This window comes from Metopolophium dirhodum, chromosome 6 (genome assembly GCF_019925205.1).
Source record: "Metopolophium dirhodum isolate CAU chromosome 6, ASM1992520v1, whole genome shotgun sequence".
NCBI classification, from domain to species: domain Eukaryota; kingdom Metazoa; phylum Arthropoda; class Insecta; order Hemiptera; family Aphididae; genus Metopolophium; species Metopolophium dirhodum.
The window spans coordinates 9062357-9081351 of record NC_083565.1 but is presented as its reverse complement, the minus strand read 5'-3'; the positions used below and the strand labels follow the sequence as shown (position 1 = coordinate 9081351).

General features: G+C 27.8%; 2 protein-coding genes across 3 annotated transcripts in view; one reads left to right on the top strand and one right to left on the bottom strand.

Moving 5' to 3' along the window:
* LOC132946158 (carboxyl-terminal PDZ ligand of neuronal nitric oxide synthase protein) overlaps positions 1-18995 on the top strand; it is a 52825-nt gene that overhangs the window by 18174 nt on the left and 15656 nt on the right. The window contains exons 2-5 of one of the 2 annotated variants that reach the window (XM_061016007.1): positions 16949-17020; positions 17234-17326; positions 18634-18689; positions 18856-18964. In XM_061016007.1, the coding sequence (XP_060871990.1) occupies positions 16949-17020; positions 17234-17326; positions 18634-18689; positions 18856-18964 (330 nt within the window). Of the gene's footprint in view, positions 1-16948; positions 17021-17233; positions 17327-18631; positions 18690-18855; positions 18965-18995 lie in introns of those variants that run through there. The other variant, XM_061016009.1, reaches the window with a different exon arrangement.
* LOC132946547 (52 kDa repressor of the inhibitor of the protein kinase-like) lies at positions 510-1317 on the bottom strand (the record flags this gene model as incomplete). Its single annotated transcript, XM_061016596.1, has 1 exon — positions 510-1317. A coding segment is annotated over one exon (759 nt), but the record flags the coding sequence as incomplete, so codon positions are not given.

Here is an 18995-nt window from a genome sequence, read left to right as displayed (position 1 = left end):
AAAAAAGAATGTTTTTAGCATTTAAAATATCGAACAGTTTTTGTAGCGTAAAATTAATATTTCATCCTGTTGCTCTAAGGTTAAGTGTATATTATTATATATTATACATGTTCCACAAAAATTGTTATATAAACGCCGCGTTAACCTGGTACGTCGATGCCAATTTTCCTCATGCCCCAATTCAGACATACGTCATTATAGATAAGAAAAAATAAGAAAGAAAAGAAAACAGTAATTTTTTTCATGACCAATATATCCATTATGCGGCTCTACACGGATCTCAATGCATGTAAACACGTATTCCATTTACGACAGGAGACCCTACGAAGATTGTACAGAACAGGTAGGGACTGTTGAGGACTGTTGACCGGAAATTCGTTTAGTGCAATGTCCGGTGCCTCCCCTCGCACAATACCGCATTATGCCCTTCCCATCAGTGCCGTACCCAGGATTTGTTTTCGGGGGGGGCTTTAACATACTTAACTTTATAGGAAAAAATTTAAAACATATAATATATACACATAGTTTTTAATGTATTATGCATTCATTATTAAATTGTCACAATTTAAAATCTAAACGCCTTTCCTTTTTAGACGCAAACATATTTAAAATAGCATCTGTGTCAATTTGTATGTCTCTGTGGATATTCATAAGAGCTAATCCGTTTAATCTTGCCTCACCGGTAGAGTTTCTTAAATAGGTCTTGATTCTTTTTAAAGAAGAAAAACTTCTTTCAACCGATGCCGTTGATACAGGCAAAATAGCAAGAAGTTTTAATAAAATATTTATATGTGGGAATAAATCTTCGGGGCATTTTGATAATGTGTCTAATGCATTTTTTGGTAAATTATTTTCTTCATTAGACCATTTTTGCTTCCAAAATTCAAATTCATTTTTTAATAAGTCCATGTGAATGTTTTGGTTATTAGATCTTAAATCTTCTTCATAAAAATCAATAGCTGGCTGTATATCACTAAATGATAAATTACCAATTTTGCTTGGTAATAAAGAAGATAAAGAAATAAAAATATTAGAGTTCATTTTAAAACGTTCATTAAATGATGCTAAAATATCATCTAAATATGGATAATATAATGATTGTCTGTAGTAAGAGACATGGTCATTATTGAGTATGGCATAATTTTCTCGATGTTTTTGAGTCCCGACTACTCTTGGTATGGTTGGTGATGTACCAACTTCTTTTGCGATTTCACAAGCACGATGAAATATAGAAAAAAAAGTTTCTTCCGTCCGTAAATCTTGTAATTTTTGAATTGTCAATTCTACAGATTCTATTGCAATGGATAAATCAATATTTTATAGTACTACATATTATGTACTGACTGTTGGTATTAAAAAACAAATTCAACATAAAAATTTATATTATAGGTAGATACATAATACAATTCATGAGTTTATAAATATATGTATGAATTTAATATTAAATATACTGTATTACTGTATATTTAAGTACCTAACTCACCTGTTCATTGATGCAAATATTTGCAGAAGTAGTTACATTTGAACTAAAGTATGAATACAATGTTTTGGTTTTTTTTCTCTTAGGTTCATTTTCGTTTTCATTCATTTTATAAACTAATAAAACTGACACACTTCACTAAATATAATATAAAGTAAAAACTAAAAAGCAAAAAGCCACAAATTGATGTTGATAATTAATGATAGTAGGTATATTGGAGTATTGCATTATTTTATGATGGTATCACCACGTATCACCACAGATTATATTATAAAACAATTTGTGATATCACGAATAAGATTATTGTTATCAATATATTATCATGGGGCGCGTATAGCGCGGTAACGCGAGCGGAGTGAGTAAGACGTGGTGATAAGACTACCGCGTCACCACAACCATAATATACTAAAAGGTCGTCAACATTATTACTATGACATGAACGATAATATGATATTGTTCTGTGATATGAACCCATTACGCATAACGCATTACTAAAAAAATATTTTTCCTGAGATTTCGGGGGGGGCTTAAGCCCAAAAGCCCACCCCCTGGATACGGCACTGCTTCCCATAATAATCAGTTAATAGCTATCGCGTGGAAATGCATTATTCATGGGCGTTTTTATTTTTATTATTAACCACTGTTTTACCTATATATAAATATATACACATTATTATAATATATGCTATTGTTGTCGTAAAAACACAATTTTCCGTGCTCTGCATTTAAGATGAATCGAAAGATAGTTCAATAATACTGAAATTTTACTTTATTGATGGTTTTTCAAGAATAAAACAAACCAGAGTGTTGTGCAGGTGCAAATCCGAAACCTGGTCCGTCTTTTTCAGTTCGATTTTCCGGTCTGTGCACCGCACCCACACGCAATCCGGTGTCAGATACGCTTTGATTATTGAACATTCATTCTCACTTTAAACGCTAAATTTTCATTATCCAGACGGCTGTAACCTACCTATAATGTCTATTGCTTACAATACATCAATATTCGTTTTAGCACACGTTGAAAAATGCGTAGTTAGTAAAACCAGTAGGTTCAAACGTTTTTTATCATTATTATTATTATTATTATTGTGTGTTTGTGATTTATATTTAAGAGGTTCTGAATTTCTGATTCCAATTTAAAAAAAAATAATTTTCAACACTTCTAACAATCAATTTGTGTAACATAAAACTATTTACTTATTCAACGTCGAGCTGTTTTGTTTTATAAAACATTTTTTAAACAAATGAAATAATTAATAATTACCTATATAATATAAATTTGACAACAACATAATAGTCTATACTCTTTTCTATTATTATTGATTGATAACATCCTGGCCCTGCTGTGTTTATTTTAATTTCATCCAAACGTATACTGTCGCAGTTGCAACGTAAATATCTTAACAAGTAAAACGATATAATTTATTTTAAATCACTTATTTATGAGTGAGGCATAAAGTTTTATCGCAACTTTAACTAAATAATATTTATAATAAAAAACTGAATGATTCTCATTATTTTTTTAAAATTATTTGTTCGCATAATATTTATGATAATAATTAATATTCATAACTTATATTATAAAAATAATGAATAAAAGAACAAATGAATATAAAAAATAGCCAAATAACATTGGTTGTGCTACCCTTGTATTATTAAGTGTATGAACCTTTGTGTTGTGTATAATAATACCTATATAATATGTCAAAACAAAATTGTATATGAGGTTATATAATTTATTTATGATAAAATCTTACACAGAAGTAGATAGAGGTGATTTTTCTTAGAAATGTTACAATTTTCTATGTTATTTTAAATGTTTAACGACATTGATTTATTCAATGTTTGAGCATTATAATATTTTTGTACAGCTCATTGAATTTCATGAACGTTATAAAAACCCTAACAATTTATGTAATAAAGACTGGCAATTGTATAAGATATAAATTTGATGTTGACATCTTTGATCATTAAACTGTGAAAGATAATTTGGTGTATTAAAATATGTTATTTTTCAATTTATTGTTGTATAGGTTAAAGGAAATATAAATATAAATTTGATAGTTTATTTGGCGCTGGTTTCTTCATAACGGTTGATAATTACAACTGACTTAAATAATGTGTGGATTAGAAAAATCCGTTTTTCACAACAAGATAGTCTGTTTTTTTTTTAATTGAAAATATATAATATAATATTATATAAGACTTATTAGGTACCTATCATACTAATCAATATGACAATATATATATTATGTATATTATTATTTATTGGATCCACTGGCATGTGGTATGTATTGATATAATATACAATATACGTATAATGTATTATATTATATTATAATTTTTCATTAGGGGCACATATACACATGTACTATAATATTATAATTCATTGGCTAGGTATTAGTACCTTAGGTTTTTTATTATATACGATTACTATTTTAGAGATATTATTTTTAAAATGTTCATGTTCAATGCAAATAACAAATATCTGATTGAAGATCAAGAATTGGGTTAGGTGAAGTTAGCTTAATGATGTTATTAATTTTCACTAAAAATACATTAGAAAAACATCGGATACGATCAGTTTGAATATAATGATAAATTGCCCGAGTCTTGGCAACATATCAACTTTATTGTCCAAACTCCAAATCTAAAATACTTTGAATGGAATTTTATCACATATTTTGGAAATAAGATTAAACGTTAGAATAAATCATGTTTCAGTTTAGTGTTTACGTTTCTTTTGTCAAAATAACAACGAAGCGATTACATTTTAAATTTGATTGTCTGAAAGATAACCTTGTCTCTCTATTAACAAGATGTTAAATTTTCATTTTTAAAAATTCCATCAGATTTTAAAATAATAAGAATACAATTACGCAGGAATATTACTTGATCATATTATATAACATGTACACAATAATACATTTATAAAAACAGTTTTTAATAAGTTATTCGTTTTTCAATCTATGCATTTGGTTGGAGGTAATTTATTTTATGAATTCAACATTATACATATTTTTCAAGTATAATTGTATTTTTACAATGTAAGAAACTCATAACGCTTTATATTAAGTTTTCACGATAAATATTTATAACTACATTGAGAATACCTCCGTTACATTATGCATTATACAATGGCCATCCGACGTGCAGTCTCGGAGAATAAAAATAAAATACACCTGTAAGTCTCCGTTACACACATTGTTATTGTTTGATATTTTTTTTTTATATCCTAACAATTGGGTATTATTCAGATTTCAGACCGAGTTGTTATAACTGATCTATCAGCTTGATGTTTTCGTTTTTAAATCATATTTCACGGTGTTTAATTTTGTTGGACCAAAATATGTAAAAAAATGTTAGAATTTCAGAACGTAAGTTGTTGGAATCATGAGAATTTCTATAAAATGTATTATACTAACATTTTGTGTTCGTTTCACTGACCTTGAGTGCACCTTAAAAAGGATTAACATACCTTCGTTTACGTATATAAAAAACGAACAGACCACGTTACAATTTTTATTATTATTAACTTATAATAGACGTCGTGGTTGTAAGTATATAATTTTAGTATTGAATATGACATACGTATATTAAGTGAATTAGTACTCCACATAATGCCCCTAGTGGCTTTTGTTTTTCATGATTCAACATTTACCAAAACCATTGTTGTTTTTTCTATAAAATATTGAAAAATATTATTTAATGACATTTTTTAATTTACAAAGCCTTTACTGAGTCATAGAGTGCATTATTGTCAAATATTAGCATTCAATTGATTTGGACTTCCGTTTTAGTATTGTAAGTCTGATTGAGAAAATACAATAAGTATAATTTATTTTTGGTTTAACACCCATTTTACAGAATCATAATAATAATTATGAATCTATTTAGCCACGTTTCGAAATTAGACATTTAGCGTTTCACTATCATGGTTATTCTCTATCATACAAATATCGTACTCAGAAAATATTTCTATTAATATTGGTCCAAACAATAACATGGAAGTTTTGAGATTGAAAGTTTTGTAAATGTATACTGTATGATTCATTACTGGTTTGGAGTTAATTTTACTTGGATAAGTGCTCAACTGATTGTTTTGTATCTTTAATACTCAATTATTTTATAGAACACAATATGTAAAACTGCCAAATAAGGGTATTTTATATTATTAATGCACGAGACATTATGTATCTTATTGTTCTCAACAATCCTTTAGTAGCACATGTGCGCATACATTCATGAAAACTGTACATGGTTTTAGAACTTTAATAACTAAACTTATAACTTTAACTTTGTTAAAAGTTTTGAGCTTGTACATGCAATTAATAGGTACGTAATAGTTAACACGGAGATGCTTGAAATGTTAACTTTTCGTTAAATTCTATTTAAAATATGTATTGCAATTTGCAGTCGTAAGTCTAGTACTCTATATTATGTGTCTTTCTATAATATTCATTGAAAATTAATTAACACTAAGACTTGCATTATTTTTTGTGCGAAGTATCAAGACAACTATCAAAACTTGTGCTTCACTTCGGGTTCAACCATTATCAAAGACTTAAAATCGTGTGGTAACGGATTAAAAATTCAAATTCAAATTAAGAAACTCATCACTCCTATTATTTAATTTACTTAACAATTGCTATCTATTTCAATCATAATTAATGAGTAATACGTGTATCTAGCAAATTTTAATTATTAACTAAATCTTCATACAAAAATTAATTAATGGAAGCTTTTAAAATGACTCCGATATAGACATTATTGTTTATAACAATTGGACTCGGCTTGTCGTCTAGCTTGTCGCTCCGCTCAGAATCTAAAATTGAACCATCTAAAATATACTTGTTCTACTATAATATAATGTGTGTTTTCAGTTATGTACTTAAAAAATATTTACACGTTTAGTAGTCGGTAGATACACTATTTTTCATGATATAATAATATTATATTATTACTGCATAGATAATATAAAATATAATAATACTTTGCAGTATGAAAATTAAAAAATAGCTATTTTATTTTATTGTGAATTGGATCTTAAAAAACACTTGTATTCATTAGAATGGAAGAATAAATATCATTAATTTTTTTGCAACTTGAAGTCTAAGTAATTGTATACGATGAATAAACATAAATTTTAACTTGTATACGAGAAATTATTTTTCCTTAACGCATACAATGAATGGCTAAGAGCTGTTGAGCAATAATTTATGATTCGCGATTTTTCCAAAACAAACAACGTTATTCGCCGAAATATAAACAGTTATTCATTTCAACGAGTTTTGAAGTTATTTTTAGTTAATTTAATAATATTAGGCAGGTTATGTTTTCATGAAATATTAAAAAAAACATCTTAAAACATTAGAACATTTAAGCATATAACCATTTTTGCTTTGATAAGTTTAAAAGCCATAATAAGCATGTAACATATGCTTAATAATTAAACATTTAAACATAATTTGCTTAGTCGTAAATTATTCAGAAAATATTTATTTTAATTGTAAAATTATATAAGTATTTATCTTTAATTTTTACATACATTTCTTGGGTACCACGAAAATTTAATTTTGGAAAACCATTGTTTTAAAGATATCTTTACCGTAATTATTATAACCTGACGTTATTTATCTAAGCTTAAAATAAAAACTTTTTTGTATTTTGTATTTCTTAAAAATCTATAATAGCCTATTTCAAGAGATTTTTAATGTAAATGTTTAGAAAGCTTGATTATTAATTTCTTTGAAATATAAATATTTATATAGTAAATTCTTAAGTTTAGATAAGAGGCACGTAAAGAAGAACGTATTATATTATATAGTAGATGAGCGGATATTTACGAAGACAAACATGACGATGTAACCTTTATGCATAATACATAGTTATCATTCATAGTACCTGTCTCGATTTTATTCTACAAACACAAAGTTTATTAATGAACAAGCATTAAAGATTACTTCAACAGCAAAATTTTGATTAGTTTGCGGTAAAGTTTTCTTATCTTAAACAGCCTGTGGCTACTTATTTATCATCTATATTTATATGGATTTTTTTTAAAGTTTAAAATTAATCATAGCAGAATAAAATTGTATCATTTTATGTAGGTAAGTTAAATCTTTGCGGTGTACTTTCTACTTATAATGTTACCTATTGTAATATATTATATGTATTACACGTATATCTTAAAAACTTAACTTAAAAATACATATCACTAAAACAGTGAATGTATTGTTTACACTGTGGTTAATAATAATTTTAAAAGTATATTTTGTTGTTAGAGGACGAAGATAACAATACCCAGTAACTGTTTAAAATTGCATTCATTGACATTTTAGACTATATTATAATAAATAGCAAACTATTTTTAAAAATTGTCCTAGACGAAGTAAAAAAAAAATCAACAGCATTGGCTACAAAATTTGCAGTGCCAAGTATTTTTGGAAAGTATGAATCAGTTCCATACTTGGCTCTATGCAAAAACAAACATATTTGCACACAATCAGTCATTACATATTGTGTATGAATTAGGGATGGATCCAGGGGATCCCTTCCCCCCAATCTAGAGCTTACACCACACACATACAGAATTCCAAATTTGTTTAAAGAAATATTTAATCTAATCATTTGTTATATAGGAAAATCGACATAATAATACCTACCTAGAATGATTATTTCAAATAATGTAAATATTTATTTTTATTTATTTATCGTATGTCTACTAACTATTACACTCATTTAACACACAACATACATACAGTAAAATAAATACATGTTAATACAAATATAAGTATAGCAAGTCATAAAAATCATATATAATCAATAAAAATAAAAAAAATCATTACAATTTAATGTCTAATTTGGTTATTCACTCAATAGCTCTTTCTGTTAGGTCTATAAATTATCTGTAAATATTAAATAGCGTTTACATTTTGTAGTTAAATAAGTATACGTAGGACGTAGGTATATAATTATAAGAGAAATGTAAAATTATGGTGATAATTTTATTTTTATATCTATGAATTTGATACTTAAATAATATTTAAAAATATACAAGACTAAATTTATGCCTAAAAATTACTTCGTGATATCCTCTTTAATTAAAAAAATCACATGACAATTGGCCATTTGTGTGAGTAGTTTCGGAGCCAACCCGTTACAAAGATTTACATTTTCGCTTTTATATGTAAAGATAATATTTGTATATCTTACTTTATTAAAACACCAGTGATTATTTTATACTTATAGTTATTTTTATCTCTTTTTAAAATATTGTGTTAATTTAAAATTAAAGTAAATCATATTACACATAAATACATAGTATGATAATGGACTCGCTTAGTACTTGCCCACTTAAAATTAACATACAGAAAAAAATGAAATAACATGCTTTATCAAATATTTGTAATTAAAATATTCATGATTACCAAATAATATAAGTCTTAATATGATATTATTATGATTGAGTATGAAAATACTAGAAAAGTTTAAACTTTATGACGTTAATCTTATAAAAAGTTTTTCTTTACATTTTATTTAACATGGCTGAAAAAAAATTGAAATACATTAGCATTAATAATTAAAATCTTCTATAAATACATTTTAAATGTTTCTTGTTAAAAAAAAAATATAAATAAAAAAGAAAGAGTATAATATGTTTTTATTTATAATTAAAAATTGTCAAGAAAAGAAAAAAGTATAAGGTGATAGTTACGTAAAGCAGCTATGAATACCCTTCAAGGGAAAGTTTATATCTTCTACTGATGGGACTTCCACTCTTTTGGCAGACTTAATGGAATATAATAATATTGTAATATATACCTATACAACAATAGCGTTGCTGTGGTAACGAGGTTGGTTCCTCACCTGAGGATCGAATCAAAAAAATCTTGACACTCCTACAGCCTTTGTGCGTTTCATCTGTTTAACCTCTCATTGTACCTATCGGTTTTCATTTCACCGTTTCCACGGGTAGCTTAAGTCTTTTCACACATACCAGGCATCATTATACAATATTACGAACATTAACCCAGATAACTAGATCAGCAGTGGATACAAGATCTCATAGAATACATAATAATTTAATAAAAATTTGTAAAATAAAACTGTTTGAATATTGACCGTCGGACATAATAATATACTTTTGCCTGAAAGCAGAACGTTGTATTTTAATCGAATTTGTATTCACCAATCGTTTATGTCCTTGACGAAACAACAATAGGAAAGAGGATGTTTTCATTAGGTTCATATAATATCATAATCATAATCATGGAAAGAGAGAGAGAGAGGGAGAGAGATTGATAGAGTGAGTGTGTGTGTGTGAGAGAGAGAGAGAGAGAGAGAGAGAGAGAGATAGAGCGAATAAGAACGAGAGTAAAATAATTCAGCGCGGACAATAAAATTCAACGGTTCGCAAGTAAATAAGGATTATGAATGAATAGTATAAACTCGTAATAACAACTACTGACGTTTCAAAGAAATTCTGAACATTTGCAGAAATTCGGATAGACTTGGCATAGGTACAATATAGCCCTACGGCTAAGGGGTGACAATGCTCAATTATCTCTACGGGTTGTGGATCCTCATGGGCATGGTGGAAGATGAGTGCGTAATGCGTATTTGGAGGAGCTACGTGCGAAATACGAGAATATTCGCATTTCGCAGTTTACGACGATATCGAATAGCCAATAGGTAATAAAATAATAAAGAACGAAAACAATACAAATACAAACATCTGACATTAGCGCCGCCCATATACACGTGAACACGTGTCGCGACGATATTGTAATATAATAATATCTGAAACGGAACGAAATCTAAAGACGTTTTTATTTATTTTTCGTATTCATTGCACTTTGAGTATTAGCAGTTTTCATACTCTCGTCTCTCAGCCGGAGACAGCTGTCCGTAACGTTTCGTCGGAGACCGTCGTTATAATACACGCGTGAAATGGATTATAATACTATACCGTTAAATATATTATTCTTACTAACTGCAGCGAATAGCAATACACTCGGGTCACGTTGTCGCTTTTTCCTCTCGTCATCGACAGTTTTTTTCTTCGAAACGAATGATCATGATTTTCCACCCCTGATGGTGTGTGAGTGGGGCACTGTCATATTTGAAGTTCAACAACCAAGTGGAGGGGGGCATAAAAAAGTTTTAATTAAACTCTTTAGTCTTTATACGAACGGCCCCACATTAATCAACCTCCTAAATTTTGTTTTGAACAGCAATATCAATTTTGATTTTATTTAAAGTTGATTTCACAATTTTATTATTATGGATACGATTATAAAATATACATATCATAAACCAAGGCCCAAAACTAGGGTACCCAGATTAATAATAATAAAACGGGGACATATAAATAAAATGTATTAGTGTCTAAAAAAAACAAAAAAACATTTATTACTATTGTAAGTTTTATTAACACATCATGTACCTACCAGCTATGTTATATTAATTCAAGACATTAATATGTTTAAATCGATTATTAATTGTATGTATATTGAGTTTGATTTTACAAGATTTTACAGTTAATTTTGGTCCAAGACTAAACTATATACTAACTCAGAACAACTGTATACTTACACTATGAGCTAGAATAGCAAACATGAATTGACAAAGGTTGAGTATAATTCAGAATATACTGTTCACGGCTGTTATAGTTCTTGAAATTATATGACGTGTCCACTTTTCATTACGAAATGTCATTATATTTATCAAAAATAAAAGCCATTTAATAAAATTATAGACCATCTGACAATTGACAGTAAATATTATGAAGAAAACGGGAGTTGTATTATAAAATATTATCAATTATTAATGTTATTCGATCGTGTAAGATATTATAACATATTGTATTAATTCCGGGGCATATCGAAGTGCCGGCGATGATTTTCGGGACACCTTGCTTACCCGAGGCGGCGACCGGGATTGCGGTGGAGGGTGGGGGGTGGGGGGGGTTATCCAACCATCAGCCCTTAAATACGCCACCGAGCTGGAAGGCGAGGTAGGCAACGATTGTTTTCCTCCCGGAAAACGTCTGCGAGATCGCTTGCCGAGACGGCAATATACTCGCCGTAGTACTTAGCTGACGGACAGGATATTGAATTATACGGAGGAGACGCCGAGACGGCGACCAACGGCCGTCGTGTACCACCGGAGAAGCAGCTGTGCACCGACCCATAAATAGCCTATCGGGCCTCATCAGCGCTAGATTAATTATAGCGGCGGCGACGGTGGCGTCGGCTACCTCCGGCCCTCGTGTGCGCGGGCGGCGGGGAAAGACGACCGCGACCCCGCACCCGTGCACCGTTTTTTTTTTTTCGTGCGTCGTCGCATAAAGGTTAACGATACGATTGTCGTGTACGATTCGTCATAATAATAATAATGATAATAACACACACATTGATACGGTCTTATTATAATATTATTATTATTGTACGGTTGTACAGTCCAGCGTCCCCGCGACAGCGATGTGGGCACGCGTTTCCTCGTCTCGTGTGACGATGGCTGCGGCACCGGTCAGCTGCTGCCATCACGTGACGCTCGGTTCCTTTGTAATAATAATACCATTTATTCGACAATTTTTTTCGCTGGTATTCATAAGCCATTTTCGGTTATATTACAAGTGTTGCGATATTACTGTCAAAACGTTCGCAATTGTCCGCCAATAGAATTCGTCTACAGAGTGTTTTTCTTGAGATTTATGTCCAACTACCGACCAAGCGTACGCAACGCGTCGGACCTGTGAATCACAGTACCTACCAAAAAGTTAAGACATAAAATAGATTTATAGACGTATATATTATTATATGAACGTTTATACGTTTTCGTTTTAATAAATTAAATAAGTATCTATATAATATATATTATAGATATGAGCTATTAAACCGCAAGTTCTTAAACTGTGTACCCATTCACACGCATTAATATTATTAAAACTCCACAGTTTTATTGGGTAACAAAAGATTAATTTAGTTAATGAACACTTCTTGAATAATTATTGAATATCGTCGAGTTTTTTTATGGATATATTTTCGATATTTTATGTTATCTATTTTTGTTGAAGACTGGGGAGATTTTGATGTGATTATAACTTATTGGAGTCTTATTAGGTAGGCGTAATTCAAATTTGAAGATGATAAAATATTAACCGAAAATTATATAGGTCAAGTCGTCCAGAATATCACAGTTCACGTAATACAGGTGGTGCATTTCGGGGTGAAAAAATTGACTTTCAAATAACGTGCTCTGATTATTATCGACCTCGAAGCAGTGTATTATAAATATAATAATAACTAGATAATATAACTAGTGGTGCCGATCTATATTTCATGTTACGGGGAAAAAATGCTGGTGTTAGACCCACATACTAAAAAAAAATGTTTAGCAACTCTCGAATAGTGCATTATAATCGCGATTTACTGTCTGGTGACCTGCCATACTCAATACTCATACTATATTATTGCCTATTCTTTACATTTACCATTATTGTTAAATTATGATGATGTTTAAATATTAAATATCACTATTACCACTAATGACTGATCACTTATCATCACCCACCCACCCACCTGACTCAACCATAATTAATAGTTATGGGGAATTTTCTTCAGTTGACACCCGTGTTTGACGCCACTAAATTTATAACAATATTGTAAGTGAACAATTAATATTTCTATGTACTAGTCACTATAGTGTACTACGTTTTCACATTAAATCATAATCAGGTGGTTTGACAATATTATAAAGACATGTGATCAGTGATGGTATTCTTGGTTACTAACTTCTCATCTGAATTGTTTAAAAAAATAGTTTCATCGTTCCCGTCACATTTTTTAAGATCACATAATATAATATTATTTATATTTTCGGACTTGGAAAGGAGTGCCTCTTAGAGTAAATATTTAATCTAAGTGTTAATTGGAAATGTAATAATAATAGAACTGATTTTTTAAGTTATAGATTACCTATAATATGATATCAGTATAAGCACAACATGATAAATCTAATTTTCGTTTTCATTGTAAATCGTACCTATTTATTTGTTTTTCTATTAGGTAGGTATATAATATTATTAATATTTCTATAGAGACATTGTAGTTGTGCGTATCGATTCATATAATATAGTATAATAAATTAATAATTATTTACACATACCGCTAAAATAAAATACACCTATAATATTGTATTATATACATATATTTATGTTTTTTATGTTTGTATATATTTTCATTTTTATTTTTTTAACTCATATTTATTATTGAGACCCATATATAATGATACCGTATACCACGTATTATATTGTTATATAAAAAAACTTATGTCGTTAATCTTTATAAAAAAAACTAACACATAACTTTTAAACTTCATATAAATTTAAAAATATGGTACAATGTGAATAAAAATTACATTTATTAAAGCTAAAGTTGTATTTTATTTTAAAATTTAATAATCATGTATAAATATAATATGAATGTATTAAACTAATTAGGCACGTCTTCTACGAGTAGCTAAATAGATCTAAATAAAAATATTTTAAAATATGTTTGCAATTTTTTCTAATGCAAAATAATGTTTGCAAATGTTTAACTTAAAATCCTAGTATACCTACCTGTTAATGATACATTGATACATTTTTTTAAACTAATACAATGTGTTTACTATGTAGCTACTTAAGTAAGTATAACTTAAATTATTAGTTTTTGATATTTTTGATATAAATTAATAAATCAAGTTCTAGATTCTAATCGAAGTGAGGTTAATGATCTACATTTTGATAGCGTCAATAAACTGTCAAAAAGGAAAATTGAACATTAATGGTTCTTTAATGGGGTAATTTTTTATTTTCCTAGTAGTTTACAATATTGTGAGAAATAGAAAAAAATGTTAATATTACAGTTTTAAAAAAAAATCATGACTATTCTCGTGTAAGCAGAGTTATATTCAAAATGGTTTTTCAAATGCAACGATTTATCATTGTTGTTATTATTATAATTTATAATAATAGCCGAGATAAGCGAAGCAAAACGGGTGCCTGACAAACAGTTTCTGTATCTTGACCGTGGCTACCCACTTTCAAACATATTTTAGATACATTTTTTTTTTCATCTTCAGATTTTACTTCCAATAGATTTAACGACTTTCTACATTAACTATAAATTCACGTTTATTCGTATATCTACCAAACAAGTAATATCACAAAAGTAAACATTTAATGGCGTAAATATGAAATATTTTAGTTCTATAATTAAATTAAAATTGTATGGTAAATCATTTTTTATCTTGAGGTTCTAGTATGATTGCAGGTGGTAAAAAATTATATAATGCTATTAATACCTAATATATTTTATTTTATTTTATTTCATTTAATGCATAGGAAAATTAACGACAATAGTTGAATTACAATAACTTTTAGAGATAGAAAATAGCATTTGCTAATAAATAAAAATTGAAATTCAATTATGCATTAAAAACAGACAATAGCTACATTGTATTAGCTTATATTATATTCTATAGTTTTCATTTAATCAGAAAGTACTTTTTGTACACTTTGTAATTTTGCCATTATCTGAGTTGGATCACATTTTAATATATATATATAAAGAAATAAAATCAATATAAACATTATGTAAATTATGTTATAGTGCTTTATATTTAAAGTGTTTTATTTAAACTATGATAAATTATTGCGATTTTCGACGAATAAAAATATAAAATAAATGATATAAATGTAATAGCTGGTACCTGCATTGTAGTTTAAAATAATAAAATATTATAGTTTACTTTCTATTTAATCGTTTACTAAATAGTACGATCAACCAATATAGGTAACAGCCTATTATATTAGTATTATGTACCTACCTTATTCAGTAATAAGAAATCCGAGAAACAATTTTGTATAGTTTTTGCATCTTTGCATAGTTAAATATAAAATGTTAACCTACAACTCCCGAAGATTTTCCAACTACTTGGGATCTTTGCAATTTATTTTTTTACACTTTTCGTATTTACGGAAATATTTCATTTTTACCCAATTTTTTCATCAAATTATTGAATAATGATAGGCTACTAGCCTAATACAGTATTTACCAGCTGAGACAGCAGATAAAAATCATTTGTAAACAAAATATTATTTAGCACAATGATTTTTATTACCTATTTTTATATTTTAGTTAATAGTGTTACGATTTAAGTAATCAATTTTCCATAAGTACTTATTGTAATTTATTAGTAAATTAAAAAAAATACTTAAGTTTTTATTGGTTTACGATGAGGAGGAGCGAGGATAACCCATAATAATTTGTTAAGCACTTATTGTTAACTGATATAAAATTTTTATTCATTAGTTATAAGGATGATGATATTTTTGTTTTCTGTAAAGGTTACAGCAAAATGAGTCCGGACACAATTTTACCGACACCGCTGCAGTGTGTGACGATCTTTACAGAAAACAAAAATATCATCATCTTTATAACTAATGCTAGGTCGGAGGATGACAGTTGATTTTGATAATCAAAAAAGTCATATTTATACCATGAAATATAATTAATCTTATTTCTAGTCTCTAGTGTGACAAATTATATTAAACATAAAAGACGAGTCCTAACATTAATTTTCTAGTTACAAATAGTGAAATATGGTATTCAATGCAATTTTTAACATATTTTATCATGATGGTATTTATTTAAATACTCAGCTGCTGTAATATTTATGGTAACTATTCTTCTCTGCAAGATACAATTTATTGGTAAACTTGAAATTAACTTTACATTATGTTCAAATGCAATACAGTTAAACGTAATCAATATTATTTTATGACCGTCTGAAAAGCTATGTACAACTTGAAATTAAAAATAAATAATAACATATTTTACTACATACTGATGTGCTTAAAACTGAATATATTATTGTGCGTAACAATAAATTTAAAAAATGTAATATATTATTTAATAATTTATTGTTTTATAATAGTTTTGTTTTTAAATAATTTATGTCAAATGTATTCCAATTCTGAATAATGGATATAGAATTTATTATTATTATTATTACCTACATAGTACAGTGAAACCTCTTTGTAACGGAAAATCACAACAGTCCCTTATAACCCATATCTTGTATATTTTAGTTTCCATATAACAAACAAATAAGTTGATACCGCGCGATTCCGTTATAAGGAGGTCTTACTGTATATACTTTATATATTATCTATTATACTAGTTATACTGCCAGTTAGTAGTTAGGTACTAGTTACTTTACTAGTAATTGATCACCATTAAATATATTTTAATTCGGAGGAGGAGTAAAGTATTGTTTTTAACAAGTAATTAATTACAGCTTATACATTTACCATTAACATGTGTTTACAAAATTATTGTTTATATGTTCAATTAGATACAGCAATTCATCAATTTTTATTTTGTAATTAAAATTAATTTGTATTTGTATATGTTACAGTTCATTGGATCTCTGGATGTTCCCAGGCCAGTGAACCGAGTCGAAATAGTGGCAGCCATGAGGCGGATTAGAGTAAGTGTTTTCTAGACATAGCCACTTTCAGGATTTTAAAATTTTCATTAAAGTGGCCTACCAGTTGTAGTATTTTATTTTGAAACTCTGGTTTTTTTCTGTGGTAAAGCATGCCATTTTACTTTAAATATTTACAATTTATTTATCATTAGAGTCCATTAATAAAATAATTGGTTGATTGACTCAATTTAATATATTGTACTTTATCCATAGTATGAGTTTAAAGCTAAAGGAATAAAGAAGAAAAAAGTATCCATAGATGTTTCCGTCGAAGGGGTCCGAATTACTTTAAGAAAGAAAAAAAAGGTAAGTGAAATGTTTTTTTTCTATTATTCATATTTTATTTACCATATGAATTATTCAAAAGTATTTTAAATTGTGTATATATTTAAAACACCACTTTTTCGGTCCATAACTTTTTACTTTACGATTATTTTAAAACAATCGAATAACCTTTTAAAATTAATTTGGTAATCTGTAACCGAATCAAAAGAATAGGTACATAATTGTCATTAAAAAATCTCAGTAAACCAGATTTTTGTTAAGTAAGTTAATTATATTTTTTCATATAGCCAATTATTTAAAATGTATTTTAATACAACACGTTATTGTTAACTAACTAATATATAATTTTCTACATTAGCTAAGAAATTAATTATAGTGTATTATTTTTAAAAACGGATTATGATTTTTTATATATATGATTTACTTAAGTTAAACTTTAACTTAAAAAGAAAATAATTTTATATTATATTATTAATAATAATTTATTATAAATTTGTTATATTTTTATTTCGGTTAAAACATTTTAATTATTGATCTTTGAAGTCCGTTATTTTATTTTAGTTATGACGTATAATACATTGTTTTTAAAATCTTGTCAATCTTATTACACCATGCTATTAGATAACATAACTTTAATATATTTTGTAAAAAATAATAATATTATTTATGATTTTTTTGGTTATGAATTAAAATTTATTTGATAGTCATTGTATCTACTAGTATAGTGAATTTGTTTTTTGATAAAAATACGTTTAAAGTTATTGTTATTAAAATGTATCCAGTTGAGTGTAATAATAATTATGATGGTTCATTTGATACTTATTATGGATATGTATTCAATACAATTTATCTTCACATAAATACATTATAGAATAGAGCAAAAATTATACTAGGTAACATTACAGCTTAAACGTAATACTAGAAAACAGCGGATAGTTGCTTTTGTTCTTAAGAGGTATAGGGGTAGATGTTGTTCGTAGAAAAGCAAGTAATATAAATTGTTTTATGCCTTCAATTAAATTATAAACTAAATCAATTAATATTCAAACGTGTTCGAATAAAGTCATGCATTTTAATTATTGTTGAGTTTAAAATAACAAAAACTCAAGTTAAACGGTTCATAATTGATTTAATTTAATTATGTTCTATACACATTTCATAACAGTTTATTCCAATGTTTAAGAGAAAATATAAATAAACTGAATACCGAGATCTTATTGAAAACAACTTTTTTTTGACAATCTTGCAACTCCCTATTATATGCATTTTAATTTTTTTTTTTTACAAAATCTCGATAGTTAAATAATATTTTTGTGGTGTTGTTATAGAAAAAACAATGGACGGACGAGAATAACCTGCTACTAATGCAACATCCTATTTATAGGTAAGCTGTTAAGTCTGTCATACATCAAAGTACGCGGTGGGTTTAAAAGTCTCAGATGAAAACTGTTTGTTCACTTTTAAACAGCTAATTTGAACTTATTTTTAATTTTTTTCCACCAAACCGTGTACTTATTAGTGATTTTGTTCAATTGTGTTTTACATTTTAGAATATTTTACGTTTCTCACGATTCTCAAGACATGAAAATATTCAGTTACATAGCTAGAGATGGTTCCACCAACGTGTTCAAGTGTAATGTGTTCAAGGCAAATAAAAAGGTACGTACCCAGTATACCCACTATATTGATT